Source organism: Oenanthe melanoleuca, chromosome 10 (genome assembly GCF_029582105.1).
Source record: "Oenanthe melanoleuca isolate GR-GAL-2019-014 chromosome 10, OMel1.0, whole genome shotgun sequence".
NCBI classification, from domain to species: Eukaryota; Metazoa; Chordata; class Aves; order Passeriformes; family Muscicapidae; genus Oenanthe; species Oenanthe melanoleuca.
Window position 1 is genome coordinate 8,696,671 of NC_079344.1, and position 22,587 is coordinate 8,719,257.

Genomic DNA, 22,587 nt, shown 5'->3' on the forward strand with positions numbered 1-22,587 from the left:
TGGAATTTTTGGGTGCTTCACATTAGACCAAATCTGTGATTCTGTGCTCACTTCAAGTCAAAATTGTTATTATAATTTGAGTTGCTGTCTAAATTGTGTTCCCAGATGCCATTGCTTGATATTCGTATCTGCAACAGCTGATGTAAACATAATCTGGGAAGGAAATCTGCAGAGGGTGACTGCATCTAGCTGAGCACACCACCTTTGCTGTCAGGGGAGCTGTAAAACCTTGCAGCTAGCACTCCTGTTTTATTTCTGTGGCATTTGTGTATTATTAAAAAATCAGCAATAATACTGTATGAAACAGTCCTCTGAAGTGTGCTGCTGTGCTGATTATCTGTTCTTACATTCCATGTAGGACACAATAAAGCCTTTTGTTTGCACAGTTGGGTAATTTGTGTTACACCCAATGGGAGTTTGTTTTCACAGGGGCTGTGGGTGAGAGCCCAGTCTGGATGTTTGTTATTGTCACGTTGGGCCCTAATGGGCTGCTCTTGCTCTGCTTGCTCTGTGCCCTCCTCCCACTAAAGACTTGCAGCATCTGTAGCTAAAATATGCAAGAGCTTAAACTGAGAAAAACAGCACTTTTCCACACAGGGTGTCACAATGTGCAGCTTATTTTTGCCTTTGAAATTAATTGATGAGTGAATAAACAGTTTTTAATATTTGGAAAAGGAGATTGCAGTATGAGAGATGTGTTCTAGCAGTACCTTTATGTGAATAAGGGCTGGAGAATCAGTGGAGAGCAGTAACTACTGCTAAAAAGTCTTCCAGAGAGAAAAATAGACTCTCTCAACCACTGATGTGGTCTCCATCACTGCAACATCTGCTTCACAAACTTCAGGAGATTAGTTCATGCAGCCTCTCTGTCAGCTGGGGATCTGCAGTCAGACCCTTTCCATGGGCTGGAATGGAAAAGCACAGGAGTTTTCAAAGGTCAGAAGAGAAAGTCTCTTGTGGAGCTGGGAGCTGAAAGAGTTGTCAATGCTGAGGCAAATGTGTCGAGCACTGTATTATTACATCCCATGAAATTTCATCTGCTGAGATGATTCACAGAGTGACCCAGTCAGTTTCTGTTTCTTAGATGGTGTTTTCATTCATTTCTCGATGTTAAATTCTTATGAAGTGTGAAGATAGACATGTTTATAGTCATTTGTTTACAAACTTTTTCTTTTTACATTTTTCTGGATGCCAGTAATGAACCCAGAGTTAATGCTAAAGACAAATACAAATACAAAAAGACAAATACAAATAAAGACAAGTACAAATTCTTTAATCTGTAATCCATGCCTAAATTGTAGTACTGTGTTCCCACATGCCTTCTGTGTGGTAAATAAACACCTGTTTTTAAATGGTCTGAGTTCACACATGTGTAAATTTGCTTTATTTTTACAACTAAGTTTTTGTTAGAACTGAAATGATTTACTGTTAGCGTTAAATGACTTATTTATTTTTAAAATTAATTCCTTGCTGGCCTACATAGGATTAAGATCCTGTTCATTGCAGGAATAAAATAATTTCCTGCTGCTAAATGTAGGTTTCTCTGGTAAGTCTGAAGCCTTTAGGAAGGAGATGCCTTCACTGCAGGTCTCTCAGCTGGAGCACTGTGAACTGTCCCAATTAATGCCCTCCTCTAAGGGAATTCAGGCTGTAGGGAACTGGGAAAATGAGGGAAAGGGGCTGCAGGGGGAGGTGGGGCTGCTTTGTTTTCTTTTCCACAGACATGTGGAAGGTTGAGATTGCATTTCTCCGTGTTTGGCAGTGGATGTGTGTGATTTGTGTGTCTGTGTGTGTGTCAGCTCAGGCTGGAGGACCCAGCCCTGCCCCTGGTGTGCACTGCATCCCCAGCTCTCCAAGGGATCCTGTGTCACTGCTGGCACAGCACACCTGCAGTGGATCTTGGCAGCTGAGCCTGCCCCTTCCAAGCATTTTTACATGGAAGAGGCGTGTGCTGGCCACTTTCAGAATTCTAGCACTGCTTTTAACTGTGGCTTTCCAGTTTTCTATCCATTTGTCAGGTTGGATTTTTGTTAAATATATACACCCATGACAAATTAGCTGCCCTTCTCAGGGGTATGTGGGTGTAAGAGGCATGTAGGCTGACTTAAGAAAACTTGAAGCTGGAGATCAACTTTTGACCACATTGTTCAGCATGTAGGACTCCCTGAAAAATTCTTCTATGAAATGATGAAAAGTAAGCTAGGTGAGGCTGAATATTTGTCTTCCATTCATCAAGAAGGTGCTTTTAGTAATTTTTGTCTATTCTTTGTCTTTCCATTCTCACTCCCATCTTTCTTGGGGAGTTGATTGATATGCAGAAGAGGAAAAACCTGGAAAAATGTTTTCATTATAATTTGGAGGGTTTTCAGTTGACAGACTTTTTTTCTAAAGTTGCATTTTGAATTTTTGGCAGTGTTTAAGTTTGAGTATTTTTTTAATAATTATTGGAAAGTTTTATAGAATGGTTCTTATATTCATGAACCAGAAAAAATCAAAAGGTGAGAAGTGACTCGTCCAAGTTTTTAAAAGCTGGTTAGCAAATGTGTATGTAATTGACATTGATGCAAATGACAAATAATCTACACAAATTTCAGTTAAATTCTGAATGGCCAGAATGTTAGCACTGCCCTAAACTCCCTGACTATGAAGCTGAAGGCTGAGTGCCCTTTAAAATTTTAACTTGGATTGTTTAATTGCATTTATCCTTTCTCAGACATAATTAAACAGGTGATGAAAACCAAATTGTAAATAACATAGTTATGCCTTGTGTTGGAAAGAATAATGCTCAATGGTATTCATTCAGATAAGTAGTGGGAAATGGATTCATGTATTTCCTATGCTTGAATAGCTTAATATATCAGTTGTTGTGGTTCATCATTAAAATCATGGAAATGACAGCATGCTTTTAAAATCCTAAATGGCAAGATATGCTTTGATAGAATGAGGCCAACTCATAAAATCAAAAGGATAACATAATAAATAAAATTCCAGAAACCTGAGCATGTCTACTACAGCTTTGCCCTCCTTTGACTGTGGTGTTGATGTTGGCAGGCAGTAGGCTGTGATCGACAACTTGGGAGCAATGCCAAGGAGGACAACTGTGGAATCTGTGCAGGAGATGGCTCAACATGCAGGCTTGTGAGGGGACAAGCTAAGGCACATGTCTCACCAGAAAAAAGTAGGTTGCAAATGGATCCTATGGTAATTTATCCATGACTGTGTTTCTGCTTGTATATTATTAGCATGCATATTGCAGTGACCTTTTAACCATGAACTTGTCTGCAGTTGTACAAAGCTACTTACTCTAAAGTCTGTGCTAGATTAGTCTATTGAAATTCCGTGAGGGATACCACACATTAGGTATAGCTAGGAAAGAATTTGAGATATGCATATTTTTTTTTATAGAGCTACTCATTTCATCCTATCAGGAATAAGCATCAAGATGCACATCTTATTTTAGAGGGTGTCCTTGTGTTGCAATATATGTGATGCTTCAGCAATGTTTTAAATAATGCAAACATCTTATGGATGGTTTTATGGAAATAGTGGCATGTGCTTGAAAGTACCTGGTTTTCAAATTAACTTTGATTTTTTTTGGGTGTTTTTTTTTTTCTTTTCTCTTTTTTTATTTTTTTTTTTTTTTGTGTTGGAAGACAGTTGGACTTCAGGGCCAAGTTACTACTTGTATGGTACAAAAAGCACACAGGGAAAGGGACTAATACTTCCATCTCTTCTTGTGTGTTTGGCTCAAATTTCACCATTCTTTCTCAAAATAATTAACATCTTACTGGGAGTACTCTGTAGGTCTCAGTAATATTGAAAATATCAAATGTAGAGGAGGAAGGATATTGGAATTCCACCCTTTACTGGAGTCTGAAGAGTCTGGCTATTTTGATATGCAGGCAAGGTTTTCCATGCAAAGACTCCCCTCTGACACTGGTGCTCTCCACCCTCTCAGATGATGCTCCCTGGAATCTCACAGCATGTGTCCCATGTGTCTATCATATGAGTAGTTGCCTCACATTTTTTTTTTTTTCTGAACTCAGCCACAAGCATTTGTCACATGGAGATGGGGCCTTTAGGGTTCATTACCTTCCTGCAAAGTCACCAGATAGAAGAGTGCTCTTAAAGTCAGTGCTCAAGGTTCAAATGCAACCAGCTTTTCTTTTTCATGGGTGATGCACCTGCCTTTGACAGCTGCCTTTATTTGAATACTGTTGGATTTCAGCCTGCAAGGATTTCACTTGTGCCCTGATTTTGAAAGAGCTTTGTGTATTAAATGGTGCTAAAGTCTTATTGCAGTATCTGTAACTATTCCCATGGGATTTTTAATGCCACTGTTTGCAGTATGCTTCAGTTTGGATGTAACGTGGACTGGTCTATTTGTTATCTCAATGCTTATTGCTTCGCAGTGGGGTGTCTTGTACTGCCCTGCAAGGGTGTTGGGTACCACTGTGCAGGTGCATCATTTCTGTAACTCAATACATGTGTGTAGCAAAGACAATCTAAATTAAAAAGTGACTGGTTGTGTGGCAGCAACTTTTAAAGTCATAGGATAATTTTCCACAAGGCAAAGAGCTTTTTTTACATATTAGATAGTCTATCAGTGTTAGCCTTTGCCTTGCTTTGACTAGAGGTCTTTTTTATTGATGGAAGAGTGTAGTTCAGTAACTTATAAAATTTCTCATCATGAAAGAGTGAGAAAATGTCTTGAATGCTTACAATGAGCTGAAAAAGAATTTTCATGGGAGACCACTTTTTATTCATTTGCCATATCAAAGACTCAGAGCTTCTAGTCAGCATAGAGCAAGCACTTGTAAAGTAAATATTTTTGTAGTGTCTCCAAGCTGTATTTGTTTTGTGTCTCTATGTAAATAGATACAGATATATAGGGATATATATGCACAAAATAATAGCTCTTTCCCTTTCTGATGTGAAGATCAGCTGGAATTGAAAGGAATTGAATTGTCTATTCCAGTTTTACAGCAGCAGAGATCTGGAGAAGAATTGTTCCTGGGGACACCATAGCTAGCTCTAAGGCAGCCCAAATAAACTTCTTGGGTTGGTGACTCTGATTGGATAATTCATGATAAGTGAAATGAAAAGTTTCACATTTAATTGCTGCTTAGGATGGAAGTACAGTAAAGACAAAGTGATAAGAGGGATCTGGTTTTGAAAGTGCCATTTTGTGACAGAAAATATTAATTTCAGTTGTGGAATTCTGGCTCAGGTAAAAGCTGACTACAGCTGACATCACTTGATCTCCTTGGAGGTTATGAAGAATGCCCAAGGTTCATTGTTTCCTCTGTCATAATTCAGTGTCTCTTTAAGAGTCCTTTAAAATCAAAGACCAAGAAAGACTATTCTGAGGAAAAATGTCAGTTTTGCCAAGTTTTGGGTTTATCTTGCACTGCAGTAGGCTGGATGATATGAATGTATTACCAGTGGTATAAGCAAAACAGTACACATGCTACTAAACTCAGTACTTGATGTTTTTCTTGGTTACTCTGATGGTGCCAAAATATTTTTTGGGTCAGGTTGTTCAACACTGTCTAGTGAGTTCCATATAATCATCCTGTGTGTGAATGAGATGTGGAAATAAAGCCATCCTTTCTTTGTGGTAAAATATCAGTGAAGGGAGGCACATTATCTTCCAAAGAGTCATTTGGAAGCTTTCAGAACTAGTGTTGAGAAAATATCAACACATGACAGACATGTATTTAAGAGGGAGCTTAAGGCTGTGAGCAGGATGTAAATTTTACTGTTCAATGAAGCAAATTAAAGAACTGGAAGGAAAGCAAGAGCCAAAGATTTTAGTATAAAAAAGAGGCAAAAGGGAAAATAAAAGTGCTTGGTTATCTTAGCCCTTATTTTAAAACAAAGAAATTTAGGCATTGATAGCAAGTGATTTCTCATGAAGGACTAATTTTTTTTTATTATCTTTTTATATATTTTTACATTAAATTAATGTCTTTGATCAGAAAGTTAAACAGCAGTGAAAGAGAGCTTACTGTTTTGCAAATATGAAATGAACAGTTATTTCAAAAGTTTATTTTTTTCCACTAACACTTAATTGCCTTTGAAAGACAAAGTAAGTTAAAGTTCTGTCAGCAAGCCAGATTCTAACATTCTGGTAAAATGATTAAAGGTTTGACTAATGATATTCAAACAAAAAGTGTAATAGGTTGTAAAATGTACCATCCCACTGGGAAATGAGATATCATGGGCCTGAAGTTTCTAGTATTAAATGCATGGAACTCCCATTAACTCTACTGCACTTTGTGCACATGGAAAAATTGTAGGATTGGGCCCTCATATCTCCTTTCTGCACCATTGTTGGCAAGAATTGGTAGGAAATTGTTCTGGTTCTGATACCAACATGCAAGAAAAGATGCTGGTTCAATGTGGGGGTGAAGTTGAAGGCATGGACTTGTCCCAGTCTGGTTTTACTTGATTCCCAAACTGCAAGATACTTGCAAGTTCTGCCTTTCTTAATGTTTTGCTGAAGAGCTCTCTGTGAAAGCTTTCATTGGTGATGGCTTGGTAACTTTGAATTTCCTTTTGCCATGCAGCAATGTGCTTTATTTCCTCTGGCACTTGTGTAATATACCATTGGTCACTTCTTCTCACATGATGTATGTCATCCTCCCAGGCATGCTTAACCAAAAACCTAATTTCACTTTGGTCATTTATCTAAACAGAGGCCTTTGGCACAGCTCAACTTTGTGACAACTTCCTGCCTCACATTTTTTTTCCCTCTTTGAGATCAATATCCATGGAGCTAGCAAGGTTGCCTGATACTTCATTTTATATGAAGGGCTATTTGCCAAAATTAGACAGTTGTGTCAGAAACTTCTCATGCCAGGTGCTATGTGTTTTGGAGAAAATTCAGGCAAAACAGCTCAGCATCTTCCAAGGACACAGAGGAGAAAAACATGTTGTTTCCCACTGTCAAAACATTCTTGAAAGCTTTTCTTTAATATGTCTTAACATCCCCCCATTGTTGGACTTGATCACAGATCAGGGATTTGAAATTTGGCAGGCAATGATCTTCTGGTCATGGATAAGTCTTTTGCAATGTCTGTGAACATCAACACATATTTTACTACAACCTTTACAAAAAAACCCAACCTTTTCCTTCAGTTTCTGTGGAATCTTCTTGGATGTTAACAGCTGAAATTTCTGAAAACTTATCCTTTTAAGTGCTCTCTAGCTTGTTACAAGCCCTGACTGAAAACAGATTGCATGTGTACAGCCTCCTTAAAATGCATTAATGTGTTGCTCTTCCAGAAATAAGAAATTTTTTCTTGAGGCTGCTCTTACTTTACTGCAGTGTGGAGCAGGTGCCATGGGATGAACTCTGTGATGCCTCCCACCTCACATTCAGGCATTCAGAAGAGATTTTGTGGAGAACTTCTAATCTCCTGAACTGCAGACTTATGACAGGGAGTGATGAGATCACATGGGGAGAGGGAAAGATGAGATGAGCTGAACAGAAAAATCTGCTGTTTGTTCATGCAGTGAAGGAAAGGCAGATGTGAGAAGGTGGGTGGAGGATGTAGGACTGGCTGTACAGACACACTGAGTCCAGGAAAAGAGGAAGAGAAGACTGAGATTAGATAAGGAATCTGGGTGGGAGATGGAGTCAAAAACACTTGGAGAGGAAGGGGAAAAATCAACTATATGTAGAGCCAGAAGAGGGAATTGGGACTGGTTTGGCAGGAAGACTGTGTGGGGAGGGATAGAATGCCAGTGCATTAATGTTTCAGTATGGATAAGGAGCATGTTGTTTGAAGCAAATTTCATCATGGCCCTAATGTATTGCTCATAAGTTCACATCCTAGAGTGGTCTTGGAGAGCATAAATTCAAATATTTTGGATGAAGCTAAACCAGAAGATGTCTCCCAGAAAAGCACCTGATGTTCTCCAGAAGCTGCAGGATATCCAGTCCATGGGATCAGACTGGAATTAGTCCCAACAAGGCACCTGTAATTTTGTAGTGTGGATGTTCTGCACCAACTGCTTCAGTCTAGACATCCCTTTACTTAGACTGGTTTACTTGGGGCTGTTACAGATAGTATGAAGCCTCCTATACTTTCATGTTCCCTTTTTCTTGAAGAAATTTTTGTGTAAGATCATTGGCTATTTCATTGCTTATTTTGCACTGCATTTCCTTAAGGTCCATTTTTTTGAGGGGCTGTTTACTGCATGTTTTTAGGTTTTCTCCAGTTGGTGTATTTGGCTTTGCTTTCATTAGGCAGGTCAGCACAAAGCTCTCAGCAGTGCCTTCTGAAATTATGCCTGATGCCAGGGTGGATGAGGGAAGCCACTGGATAAGATTCCAAATATTTTGAGATTTTTGTTTCCTGTGTGCTGTAGTTGTTCCTGGACTATTGTTTGTACTTTGAGAGCACAAAGGTCTTCTATCAGAACCAGAGAACCAGCAAATAAGTTCTGAGCAAATACAGAGAAAGAAACACTTTTTATAGACCTGAAATAAACCCTCTGGCCTGCTATAAGAGGAGAGAGGAAAAATCCCAACTGGCCCATATGTGAAACAGTAAATGGGTCCACCATGGCCCACATGGAAAAATAAATAAAACCTGCTGAACTGGATTGAGTTTAGGAATGTGGCTCCTTTATTTTGATCCTGGGGATTAGCTCCCAGTCTTACCATAGCAGGGAGTCTGATCTTGCTCTCATTGAGATCCAAAATCTAAATCCACATTAACACCATAGAAACAGGATCAAGCCTTGCCATCTAAAGAAAAAGCAATGCAGGAGCTTAATCAGCAAGTGCTGTGTGTAGTGTGCACACATTTGCTGGGAGAGTCTGGGTGAGAGTGGAGGGAGATGACTCACTGCTGCTGGGAATCCCTGTCCTAAAGCACTGTTCCAACAGAGAGACTGTATCTCACCTATTTCTCAGTTTTTTAAGGCTCAGGTGAGCCTTAATGTGAGCTCACATGTTTGAATCTAGTGTTTCTGTATGTTCCAGATGATTTTGGGCTAATTTGTTTTCAGCTTTAGACAAAGGTCAGCAATTAACTTCCAAATAAATATTGTAAAGGGAAAAAAAGGTAATCGAAAATTCTCAGTATGGATTTCAGGTTAGTAATTTCCCCTTATATTTTAGGAAGAGTTCATTGCTTTTAGCAGTGTGGACTCTACTGGTTTAATGGGAAATCTACAGCATAACCATTTTAAATGGGTTTACAGAGCCTTGTGTTTCTGTAAGAATATGAATTACATTCAGCTGAGAACTGGAGACCTTTGGAATATATAGTTTTGGAGCCAGATCTGGACAACCATAACTATTGTTTCAAAGCTGTCCCTAGGAGGAGGAGGAAGAGGAGGAAGAGGAGTCCCTAATGGTCAGTTCTGTCCCATTTCTTCCAAACCCTCATCTCTGTTCAGAAGTCCAAAAATCTCACATTTATTTTTTTCCTATGGTTTGCTTCACCTCAAGGAAAGACTGCCCTAGGTCATAATTATCTCAGTCAGGTTACAAAAATCTGCTGTCAGACTTCTTGACAGGTCTGTGGGCTGCAGAGTTTGACTGCTGCTGTGGTGCTGAGCTTAGTCATCTCTAATACAAATAAAACACTTTGTGGTAATATTGTCTGTGCTGCAGAGAAACAGCAAATTTAGCACCCCCGTGAGACTTTTGGGCCATATCAGAGAGTGCTTGGGTGAGGGTGGAATGTCTGCAGTGCTGCTGAAGGAATGTGAGGCATCCTGCAAGGGATCTGCAGGGGCTGCCTGTGGGGAGGTGCAGGAAGCACAGCAGGACCCTGGTGGTTCTCCAGAGGAGCAGCCCTGCACATCTGTGCACATCTGCAGCCCGGGCTGGGTCTGTGAGCAGGGGCTGCCCTTGTTCCACTTCAGAGCAGCAGCTCCTCCTGAGCTGGTACAATCTGACTTTTATCTGAGGTTTGGTGCTGTGGCTGACTGTTGGTTGTTATCAGGATGGGATTCAGCTCCCCACCAAGTAAGGACAGATGGGCCCCTCAAACCTGCTCTCTCTCAAATACTGTCGAGCACATGTGAATTCAGGAGTTATTTCCTTACTTTAAAGATATACACACCCACTACCTCCTGGCTATCTTTAGCAATTCCTCTGATGAAAAACCAAGATGCAAAAAAAGATATTAAGTGGTTCAGTAGTTAATGTTTTTTCCAGGACTCCTTAGCTGTGTTATTGTTTTACTGTAGTATTTTTCGCTCTGGTGGAATACACAAGAATGAAATTAATAAAGCTCATATTTTATTACATCCAAAATAAATTGTTATATTTAAATGTCCTTCCTAGAAATTGATGATATAAAAACTGTAACATAAGAAGGTGTTTATTTCAGAAAAAATAATTGCAGTATTTGCTTGAAGTATTCTGAACATTTGGCAGGAAATCATACTTATGCTAAGGAGATGTAAACCAGAAGCTGATAATTTAGCATCTACCATAAAGGGGTCTGGTTTAAAGTGGAAAGAAACATTTTTCAACTATTTTTTAGTTTAAATTAAACTCAGCTATTCTTCCAATGAATATTTTATGGGTAATTCTGGGGCCAGTGTATCACTGACCTTCAACACATGTTACTTTTTGAATCTGCAGTAAGGAACTTCCTGTGCACAGCCACTGGATGTGCATTAGCTCCATCACTAACAGAGCATCTTGTGCAGGATGTAGCTGCAGAGGGCACACGGGGCAGGGCCTGCCTTACACTTGGGCCATGGTGCAAATGGGTGACAGCTCCTTGGGTGCTTCTCTCTTCCTTTTGTAGAAATCCCTGTGGATGCCCTTTTCTCAGAGCACTGCTTTTGTTGGTGTGAGGGTCTCTAGTCTGTTGATTTGAATGGTAACTCGGTTTGCTTGGGCAAACCACAGATTTCCTACATTTGAAATGAGAAGTAATAACTTTCTGCCTTTGTAAAGTGCACTGAAGTAAGTGTGTTGCACATTTATATATGAAGAGGCCTCTCAGACAGCCAAAAGCTGTTTTGTATTGACATGTCCTGTTGGGGGCTGGTTTGGTTTATAGTTCACTTTAAATTGAGCCTCTTACTGGAAGAAATGATCTTATATGGTAAGTTAGATGCAGACACTGTTATAACATGTACCTTATAGCTATTATATATTTGCTCTTAACTGGTCTGTAATTGGTTAAGGGTTAGTGTTAAGTAGATGATTTATTTCCTGTAAGTCCTGCCACTTATTAAAGTTGTGACCTGCAGCAGGAAATGAGGTGTGGGCAAAATGAGACTGAGCAGCTGCAGATTTTTGTAAGGGGGAAGGACTACTTAGCAGATTCCTTATGTCAATTCAGTGATTAGAAAATAAAACTGGGACAACGGAGTGTAAATATGTTCCTAATACACTACTGACATTTCAGTTGTTATTGTTAATAACAAATTATTTTCCAAGAGAAAGCAAGATTTACAAGTCCATTTGTAGGTCTTAGTAGTTGCATAACATAGCAAACAGACTCAGTACACTGTGGGTAATAAAATAACATATTATTTTTAATAGAAAAATTGTGAAAGCTGTGAAATATTTTCTTTGACACATTTGACGGTTTTCAGTCTAATTATGTGATGTACAGATTCCCTGATGAAAGATAACTTCTAAAACAGTTGTTTAATTTTCCTAGGGGAAGAAACTGTGATTGCTGTACCACATGGGAGTCGCAGTGTGAGAATTACCCTGAAAGGACCAGCACACCTTGGTATGACTGAGCTGTTTTATCTATTTATACATAGGCAGAAGATAAAAACAGAACCTTGTATCTGAACTCATCCAAACTTTGGAAAATATGGGTAAGATCATGACCTTGATACCTTGATTCCTCTTCCCATCATTAACATCCAGCCTGGAGATAGTCCTAGAGAACACTGAAAGGTTTACCTGGTAAAAGGAAATAGAATACATAATGGTGGTTTCTATTCCTTCCATTTAAACCAATATTAGGCATCTCAAATATAGTACACTTCTAAACAACATGCAAAAAAAATACTTCCAGAGGATTCTGTGTGGAATCATCAACTTGCATAGCTCAGCACCAGATTTCTGTTGAAGCCTGAACAAGTGATCAAGGTACAAATGAAGTAGAGTGAACAACTACAGAAGTCCTGTTTCCTTGTAATTATTTTTAGTCATTGCATACCACCAATGAGAAACAATTTGTTAAGACAATTGTTTTCCAATATTTTCTTATATGGCAGTATTTATATCAATTTCTTTATCCATAGGCCTAGTTTGCTTGGAGAATTAATGGCTTCAATTGTAAGTGGTGCTGCCATACCAAGCAATGAAATAAACTATTCATTTAGCTTTGAACTATTTTCTATTTGTAGAAGTGATAGATGTAGCCTGGATCATGGAAACAAAAAGAACTTCAGCTCTGAGATATGTAAACAGAAGTAAAAAATTCACTTTATTTTTGCTCATCAGTTTGATTGCTTTCAGAAATATATTGTTACATCCTTTCAAAGAAAAAACTGAAATAAAACTCCCTCTTCAGAACAGCTCCAGAGTGACAATAACTTCTAGATATACTGCTTATATAAAAAAGTACAGGGCTGAACTTATATTGAAATAAATAATATTCCTTTAAAACTGTTGCAGGGGATGTGTGAAGGAGTGATCCTGACCATTCAGGTCAGGACTCTTGGACTTTCTTAAGTAGTTCTGCAGAAGGAAGTTGTTGTTTCAGCTTTGTATGAGGAAAAAGTACTAGATTGAGTGGCTCTTGGGGGATTTCTGGAAAGCTCCTGAGGAATGCAGCAGCAACTCAGTAACCAAGTACAGAGTGCTCCTGGCTCCCTACCCAGGGTGGTTCTGTAAAGAAGCTGTGGCTTGGCATCACCTTTGTTAGTTCTCTCTAGCTGGATCAGAATTGTGAAATGTGCCTTTAACCACTTCCACCAGCACATCTGTTTGCAAATCTGTGAGGATTTAGATATTTTTTACCTAAAATTAAAATTGCAGAGGTGAAAAACTACTGAGAGCTGCTGTGGGGAGAGAGGTGACACTCACTTCTGGCTTGATAGCCAGGGCTCCAAGAGCTGCTGCTCCAGAGGTGGTTCCCACTGCATGTGTTTGTCTGCAACTTCATCAACTTATAAAGCCAGAATTTTAAAAATATTCACCTATTATTACAGGTTCCATTTGTCACAGATGTTTTTCCTGGCTTGCAAGGAGTTGAGTTTAACAGGTGAAGCAGGGACTCCTTGCTGTTCAAATTTTATACTGCCTCCTGTTACCAGTATATATTTGTCCTTCAAGTAGAGGCAGCAGCAACAGCAAAAACTTAAAGAGCACTATGGAGTGTCTGGCACTTTTCCCTTTATCTTGTGTTCAGTGGTGCTTCATCCTGGGTTTATGATCTGGTCTTGTTCCAGGAAAGCACAGCTGCTGGACTAATCAAAAATGGCAATGTGGTTGGAGATGTAGCACATAACAGATTTCAAAGAAATGCTCTGAGCATTGTTTTGCAACCAGCAGTTAGTGTTTGAGAAAGGACTGCATTTCTTTGTAGCTGGTTAGAAAAAGTACTTTGTGTGTCTCTGGGCACTTTAAGGCAGGCAACAGATTCATCAGAGAGCCAAGATGTTACTTTGGGTTACTATTCTTCTGCCTACTTGGGTTTGGTGAAAGATTTGGTGGAAAATAACCAAGTAATTAGCACAAAAATGGGTCTGAATGAAATGTTTCATTGTGTTGGTTTTGTTTTTGATTTGGAATGTATTATGTCTTTTCTAGTAGTTGTTTTAAGAGCATTAGAATCAAAAGAAAGACTGAAAGTTCCCTGAAATTAATCCTCCAGCAGAAGAAACAGGAAAACCAGAAGCTAATATTTTTACAAGTGGCTAATGCTAGATAACTGAGTTCATGAACTTGGGGAGGTTAAACGTTGCTGAAAGGATCCAAACTGTTTTTCTTTTTGTCAGTTTTTCTCTTTTCACGGTGATTTGCATCAGGTGACAGCATTTAGCTGTGGGTTTGTGCACTGCTCTGCCTTTGACAGATGCTCAGAGGAGCACAGTGCTGCTTGTTGTTTGCATTTTGAGAAGAAAGTTTTGTATTGTGCTACCTACAAATGAATCACAGAAAAGAAGCAGCTTTTGGGCAGCTCCATACCTGCTCTTTTTTGCACTGGGAGCAGGAGCAGTTTCCCTGGGAGCTCTTCCATCTGCAGTGGGTTTCTTGTGCCACACTGCCCTGCTCCTTCCTGCCACCAAGAGAATGGGAGCTTCAGCCATGGGGCTTCTGTGCACAGCTGGGCAAGGCATTTGCCATCTTTGTTAAGGGGAAAAAGTAACTAAACACGGGTAGTTATATAATAATTATAAATCTTTGCCACTGGTGATTGCCCTGTTAGGCACAGAAACAAGTGGACACTCTAGAGAATTCCCTGTCCATGTGACTCCTCACATCTGGAGTCTCAAGGAATTGATTTAGGATGGGGAAGCTTACTCCTGAAGTCAAACTTCCCAGGTTTTTAGCATAACAGGACTCTGCAGAACAAATAAATATTTGCTGAATTATTTTCTTAACCTTGTCATGAAACCAGTTGATCAAACCTTTATTCTCAGTCACTTCTCTGGAATCAGTAAATGAACAGTTTTTGAGGGAGGAATTGCTCCCCAGTAAGCATCATTATGTTATGCTGTGCTATGTATGTGTTAAATACACCAAATGCTTGGTGTTGCTCTGTTTTAGAGGCCTGTGATGACAAGCACTAGATACTACTGAGCAGGAATGTATTGCATCAGAGGTTATCCACTGTGCTGTGGAATAGCTCCTCATGTCCCTGTGTGACACAGGAAAAATCTGAGCAGCTGTTCTGAGCTTCAGTGGTGTGACCTCCAAGGTACAGGCCATGGCTCATAGCTGGACCTTGCAAATAAACACATGATCTGCATCCACATCTAGTGTAGCCCCAATGTAAATATATGTCAGCTCCCAGAGAGTTGCTGGCTTCTTAGTTGCTGAACAATATTCTTGGTTTCTGCTTTGAAAAACACCAAAAAATTTTTTATTAAGAAAATTAATAAAAAGACTGTTCAGAAATGGAGCTGAGGTCACCAAATAAACATTTTCATCATCTTTTTGCACCAGCTGGATGCCTTACCTTGTAATCTTAAATGCTAGTTTCAAAGGAGTCTTATACTCCTGAGGATTTACTGAATTTATTTAGAGTTGGAAGCACTTGAGATTTCATTTTACACTTATTTTAAAAAATGAGACAATAACAGGCACCATGCATTATTACTTACTTTAAAGCAGTGTTTGTGATCAAGTAGTAGGTGTGTGATTTAAGCAGTAAGTTTGGGACCAGGGCTTGCAGAAGCTTAATCCAAGAATTCTGAGTTCCATATATTTTAAATTATTTTGTAATGCAATCAGGAAAGGGCACTTTCATAAAAGTGACAAACAGAAATGTGTAGTAATCATCTAAATGCTTGCTTTTTTTCTGGGATTAGTTTATATCTATTTGTTCCTAATGGAAATGTGTTGGACAGTGGGGCACATTGATTCCTAGAGATTTATGTTTTCTCTTTGACAAAGTACATTTTATTCACCCCTAGATTCCTACCCTGTGATTAACATAAAGTAATTTCCTAGAAACAAATCCTTCCTGAAACTTCCTCCCAGCCATGTATGTGATCTTTGTTATACCTGTGAGCACAGTGGAACCTAATGCTTAGAAGCTTGGGATAATGGTGGTATGTTTTCAAGGAATTGAATTCATTCTATAATTTCTTTATTCTCTTTGTTGGGGTGCTCCAGAATGCATGTTTGTTAAAAAAAATATGTAGGAAGAAAAGAGTTAATGATGGATTGCAGCATTCAGAGTATGTTTTCAGTGCAGGTAAAACCTGATGCTTTTAACCTAAATGATCTAGCCTGGCTAAGGTAACTTTGTTTAAAGTACCAAAAAAGGCAAGGTAGTGGGAGAAAGAGGGTATTTATAGCTCATCAAAAGATTCCTTTTAGCTTGCCCTGAGCTCATCTGAGATTCATGCTTTTCTCATGCAGTGCTCTGGTAGATTGTAACCAGAGCAGTGTATTTCAAGTCATGCATCTTGCTGTGCCTCTCTGCTGTATTGCACAGAGCCCAAAATTCTACCTTCATTATGAATATCTTCCTTTAGCTTTGTCCACTTACAGTTCAGTCAGTTTGCTGGAAGTGATTTAATCTTAAAATGCTTCATCTGTCTTCTGGAGGCTGTGGGCTGTTAGTTTAATCTGTTTCCAAGGAATAGGGAACAATTCAGAAAGGGTTTTCATCACCACCTGTTCTGGGAAGGGGCCATCCTCCCCCAGCTGCAGCTGCCCAACCCCTGGCCCTGCTTTTTCCTCACATGGGGAATACTCCAAGCTGAGTTAATGGTTTTGGTACAGTGATGCAGGTATTGAGGTGAGAGTCAGGTGGGCTTGGCACTGTTGAGGTTTCTCTGGAGACTGATTGCTCAGATTGCTTGGCTTTTGAGGTGAATGGAAGTATGAGGTATTTTTCTCTCTATTGATTCTGTCAGTTTTGAGTTTCTTTCAGCTTTTCCTGCTCAAGCTATTGCTTGTATCAAGTGTTACAGAGCACTTGGTGTAGGAAAAAACTGTCTCAGAAGTGCTTCTGGTATGAAAGAAAAGTGTGCTCAGACAGATATTCCTGTGTTGACTTGTCTTGCAATTATCTATCAGCCTTTAATCTGAAGCAGTTAATTTTCTCACAGATTCTCCATGTGTGTGTTTAACTGCACATATGCTGCTGGTACTTGCAAGGCAAAGTTGTAAACGTTACTTTCTGATTTTCTTGAAAACAAAAACCTGTTTAAGTTTGCTAATTATATTTTTCTTCTTTAGTTATAGAGTCAAAAACACTACAAGGAGAAAAGGGAGAGCACAGTTTCAATGCTCCTGGAACATTTGTCATTGAAAATACAACTGTTGAATTTCAGAAGAGTACAGACAGGGAAATCATAAAGATCCAGGGGCCTCTTGGAGCAGATTTCATTATCAAGGTGGGGTGTGTGAATGTACAAACCTACAAATTTATTGCAAGTACATGCAACACAGTGGTGGCTGTGCACCAGCTTGTAGCAATACAACAAAATCTTTTAGCTAGCAAGTAAGAAATCCTAATTACAGTCCAGAGATCTTTTATGCTAAGAAAATCCAAACAAATTAAAATGTTACAAGATTAATGTCTTTCCTGTGGAGTACCACAGGATCTTTAATGGTAAAAATGGCCAGGATTTTTGTTTTAAATACTGCTGGAAAAATAACAGCTGACCCTGTGCAGTGGATTGAGCTAACCCAATTGCAGACTGCCACCTACTGAACCTGAGCACTGCTTCCAGCAGCACCCTATGATCTCCCTCAGACATTGCTAATCCAGCCACTGACCACTTCTAATTCTTTAAAATTCCTTTTCTCTCCAGAACACATACCAGTGGCTTGCATCACACATCAAGATATTTGTAAGTGGAAACAAATCAATATCTGACTGCCAGAGGAAGACACTCACACAGTTTTCCATTGGAAGTGACAGATGTTTCAGTGTTATCAGACTGCCTGGCTTCACCTGTCACATTGTAGAAAGAAAATTTCAGTAGTTTTCCTTTTGCATCTCCAGTATCATGTGCAGCTAGACTTACCTGGCTATGAATCAGTGTGCTTGGATCACTTATAGACTTCTTTCTGCAGCAAATTTAAAAATTTTTGCTAACAAAGAGACAAACCAAAAAAATACAGTAAAGGACTTTGCTATTCAAGGATAGCTAATCAAATGGTCACATTAATACCTTGAATATTTTGAAAAATAAAGCAACATTCAAATATTTTACTATTTGGAACTTAAATTTAATGGCTAGTCTAGACTTTCTAAAGGTTTTGTGTCTGTTATCATCTCACTCTGCACTGCTATTATATATGAACTCTGTTTTGAAATGGCATGAGCAATTGAGCACAGTGTGTTGTAATGGAAATTTCTTCAGACCAGGTACTCTGGATCAAAAGAGAGTGTGGTTCAGTTCTTCTTCTATCAACCCATCAGTCATCAGTGGAGACAAACAGAGTTCTTCCCCTGCACAGTGACGTGTGGAGGAGGTAAGTAATGTCAATTCTTCAGCAGTGATAACAGCTCAAGATTAAAAGGAGCTGATTTACAACCCTTGCTCTGCATATTTAGTGATTAGATGTTTGTGTTTCTCTGCACACTGGTAATTCCTCGTTAAAATAAATGACAGAGTAGCAGCTAAGCAGGTTGGTTAAGCTGGTGTCTGTGGTATCAGCATAGAGATTTTTACATGTTATTACTAGAAGTCATATTTTTCCATAACAGATGTTCATTTGAGTAAGAACATTGACTAAGAAACAAAAATACAACATTCAAAATGGAAAATTTCAACTCATAATTGATATTTGGGGAAAGTAAGCAAAGAAACATGATGAGATTTTAAAACAAGAATAATTAAGAGATGAGGAAGTATTTCTGGCCTCAGTAGTATACATGAGGGAGAGTTTTAGAACATTTAGTTGAGAAATCAGCTTTACAGAAATCAGAGTAAGTAAATAGAATTGAAAGAACATCTGCTCTCAGATGTTCTGCAGCATCTAGTTCTGCTTGAAGCACTGCAGCTAGATGAAGTGTAGCTTCACTCTGCTACAGCTCATCCAGCCCAGCCCACTGCTTGTCCTGTCTGGTTCTGCAGAATAAGTGTGAGCTCATGGTAGGAGGAGTGTGTGACACTGCAGATAGCAGCTTCCCTTCAGCTAGCATTTCCCAGGTCACCTGGAAAACAGACCAGGATGCTGGTGATACCGACAGAGGGATTTCTGGAGAGTGCAAATATGGTTTAAATAGTTACTTGGGACATGAATAAAGAGGGTGAGAGATGTTTAAAGTACAAGCAGAGCCTGGGGATCTTTTGAAGGACCATCAGTTCTGGCACTTGCACCTCTCTGTAATCTGAAATGCAGACAATCTTTGTGGATGATATGCTGTCCCACAGGAAACTACTGTATCTTATGAGATACTTGGCTTCATGAAGTGTGATTCTTGCTGGAGCTGTGAGTGGCAATGCATATCCTCTGATGATTCCATCACACTGTGTTTATAATTTTTTCCCTTAACTTGTCTGACAAGGGAAGAAGTATAAAGCATCACAGTTTCTTTTGAGGACTGCATGTAAACACTGGATAGCTCAAGGGACATATTTACCTTCAAAGGTATTGGCTCAATTCCAGCCTTATTCAGACTGCTGTTATGGTTTGAAAATTATAGCTCCATGTCAATCTCTTTGAAACCATCCAGGGTGTTCAAAGCCCTACTCTGTGGCTGCTTGCCTATAATATAAAACTGGTACCTTTATCAGAGGGGCTTGGCAGTCCTCAGGGAGGACAGGAACTGAAAAGCACAAAACCTGAGCTGCTCAGTCATGACAGCAGTAGTGTTAAGAACATAAGAAATGTTACTGAGCATGCAGGGAAGTTGTATTCCAGCTGCCTGGCTCTAACCTGTTATCTTAAAGTGGATCTAGTGTCCAGATTGTCTGTTTGGCATCTGGTACTGGCAGTAAAAGAAAAAGTTCCTCACAACAGAGATTTGGAATTACTGCATTGCCATTCCTCACTGGGATGCTGCTTCTGTTTTAATTCTGTAATCTCCATGTGTTGGAAGGGGTGTCTCTCAGAGAGCACAGTCAGGATTGAATGAGCAAGAGTGCTCAAAAATGGTTTCTCTTGTTTGCAAGTAACATTTCTTCTGGGTTCTTTCATTACTTACAAGAGCTGAAACATAGATGCTGTGAGCACTGGAACTGCTTAGTTCTTTATGGTTATCACTTTCATGCAGGATGACACTTTGGATCAGCTAAGAGACACACAACTGAAGCCATTGATACATGATACTTAGCATTTTCAGTAGGCACTGGGGCTTGTGCTGTTAGTTTGTTGACTTGGTTTGATTTTAATTCTTGTGGTCAAAAGCTTTTTTTCTTTGTGCATACCAGAACATCTTCCTCCTTACTTCAGTTTAAGTCCAAGTAAGCTTTTTTGAATGGGTCTTTTTTTCTTAGCCAAAAAATAACCTAGTGGTTTATACTACTCAGATCCCTTCTTGCAACCAGTCTCCACACATATTTTGTTATTTTTTTCCACCAAGCAGTTAGTTCAAGTCTTCTTTTGTTGGCTCTTCAGCTTGGAATGTTCTTGAACCTATTTCTTGGTTTTCTACAGTTCCTTAGCAATGTTTTTGGATCTCATCTTCAATTCCTCTGGCTTTCTGTCTCAAGTATTTATTTCTTTTAGCATGAATGACTGTGTAATATAGCTCTCCAACATACTGGTAACTCCTCCTTGGAGGAGGGCAGTTAAAGGTGGGGAGCATGTACTAGAACCATATGGCTTCATAGTTTTACCTTGTGAAAGGTAAATATTCCTGCACCACAAGGAAAAATGTACTTTCACTCTTAAAATGTTAGTAGAATGAAGAGCTGGAATCTCATCTAGTGTTAAGAGAGGTTAATATATTTGCTATGCTGAATTGCCTTAAATAAAGGTCTGGTGGTACATTTCCTGCTCAGTGTTTCCTTGTTTAAAAGCAAACCAAAAAGAGTAAGACAGAAAATTAATTTCGTGGGAGATAAGGCTGTTTTATTTTATCTCCATTACAAAATATAACTTTGCTTCTGCTCTAGGTTATCAGCTCAACTCAGCTGAGTGTGTGGACATTCGTCTGAAGCGTGTTGTTCCTGACCACTACTGTCATTATCATCCAGAAAACAAGAAACCAAAGCCCAAGCTGAAGGAATGCAACATGGATCCCTGCCCTTCCAGGTCTGTATGGCAAATAAATTTGTGTGTGACACAGGCAGTTACTAAGGAAGAAGGAATTGTATTTATTTAATTTTAATTCTTTTTATCGTTAAGACTAATTCATCTTGGTTGGTTATTGCATTTGTTAAAGGCTGATACTTCTGCCAGTAGATGTGTGGCACTTAGAACAAAAGATTTTGCTTATATAGAGATCTTGTAAATATCAGTTTGTTCAAGGTGTAATTCTGCTTTTCTACTGCTGAGTAGTACAGCACTAGTATGAGGATTTTTGAGGCTGTGAGGAGGATACAGAGTTTGCTTACTTTTGGATTTATTGATGCTGCCACTCAGAACATCTCAACAGCCAGACAGAAGTTCCAGTCGTGCAAGTTTTGCATATGGTTTAACTTGGTTTATTCATTTGCCTACCATAAAAGTTTGATTCTTTATTGGTACTGTAGTGTTGACAACTTAATAATTAAATCTTGGATCTATTTGTTTGGGTTTTTTAAAACTAGGCATTTAAAAAAAAAATCATTCAAAGTAAATATCCTTGTGGTACAAATGCCACAGGATATTAGTGCCAAATTGTAAAGGCTATAGTACACATAAATTGTATTGAATTGCACTACAGTATTTCAAACTAACTTTTGGATTGTCTGGTGAGGTTTCCTGGCTGTGCTAAAGAATCTTAAAATAACATCACAGTATCAAGTCCCAGAACCTCACATTAATATGCCAGCTGGCTGAGCTAGAGTTATGTGCAAGAAAAGGAAACACTCTCAATGGATTTCATTTCCTATAGCTAAACTGTCCATTTCCTTTCGTTCCTGTTGGACATAATCGTTGATAGTGACCTCTAACAGTTATAGATGTGCAGACTTTCAAGAGTTTTTCCTGGAGAGTTGATCCCTGTATGAAGCAGAAAGACCTCAGTGATGCTTGATGGCAATTGATGCCAAATGTTCCAAAGCTGGAGTGGGAAAATTAGGGGAAAGAAAGGGTGTAATTATATTTTACCTTGCAAATTTAGTTTATACATCCAGGAAGAGGAAAGTGCTACTGGATATAATACCATATTTCCTAGCTTTGGAAGCAAGGCTTCATGCTGCTCTATGCTATGCAGTTCAAATAAACAGCTCTAGAAGGCTCCTAGGCAGAATTCAGGACCTCCCTAGGATGAATCCTGTGATGCATTCATTTCACTGACACTCATGTCCCTCAGCAGTCTTTGTTATACATAGAAGTATGTGAATATTTTTTTGTTAATGAAGTAAGACAGACCTAAAAGGTCACTGATAATAAATTTCTCTGCTGGAGGCTTGCTCATTTAATATTTTATGGTGGAATGAAAGGGAGAAGCTGTATGGTGAATAGTTCCTTATCCATGCAGAAAAGGTAAGATTATACAAGTCATAAGGTTTGCCATAAGGCTCATGTGTAATGAAGTAATGTTCCTGCATTTCACATTGGGAATTGCTTACCTCAAGCATGATCACATAAAAATATGTACTTGATGTACAGTCTTGGGTATGAGAAATAATGATGCAATATTTATTTTTTTTGACAGTGATGGATTTAAAGAAATCATGCCCTATGATCACTTCCAGCCACTTCCTAGGTATGTATAATCAGGATAGCATATGTGTCAGCTTTAGCACATTTCCACTGCAAATATACTACTTTAGTACTAAGATAATGGAACATATTTTGATTTTTTTTCTATACAGGAGGGTAAGTTTACAACAGTCCTGTAAACATCTCTA

General features: G+C 39.0%; 1 protein-coding gene across 2 annotated transcripts in view; it reads left to right on the forward strand.

The window, feature by feature from the left end:
- The window catches only part of ADAMTSL3 (ADAMTS like 3), a 168,760-nt gene that overhangs the window by 93,570 nt on the left and 52,603 nt on the right, over positions 1-22,587 (forward strand). For both annotated transcript variants that reach the window (XR_008841284.1, XM_056499487.1), the window contains exons 7-12: positions 3,052-3,178; positions 11,652-11,726; positions 16,868-17,025; positions 18,001-18,112; positions 20,704-20,842; positions 22,392-22,442. Coding sequence is in view for 1 of the 2 variants with exons in the window: in XM_056499487.1 (XP_056355462.1) it covers positions 3,052-3,178; positions 11,652-11,726; positions 16,868-17,025; positions 18,001-18,112; positions 20,704-20,842; positions 22,392-22,442 (662 nt within the window). In the remaining variant the exon portion in view is untranslated. The remainder of the gene's footprint in view (positions 1-3,051; positions 3,179-11,651; positions 11,727-16,867; positions 17,026-18,000; positions 18,113-20,703; positions 20,843-22,391; positions 22,443-22,587) is intronic.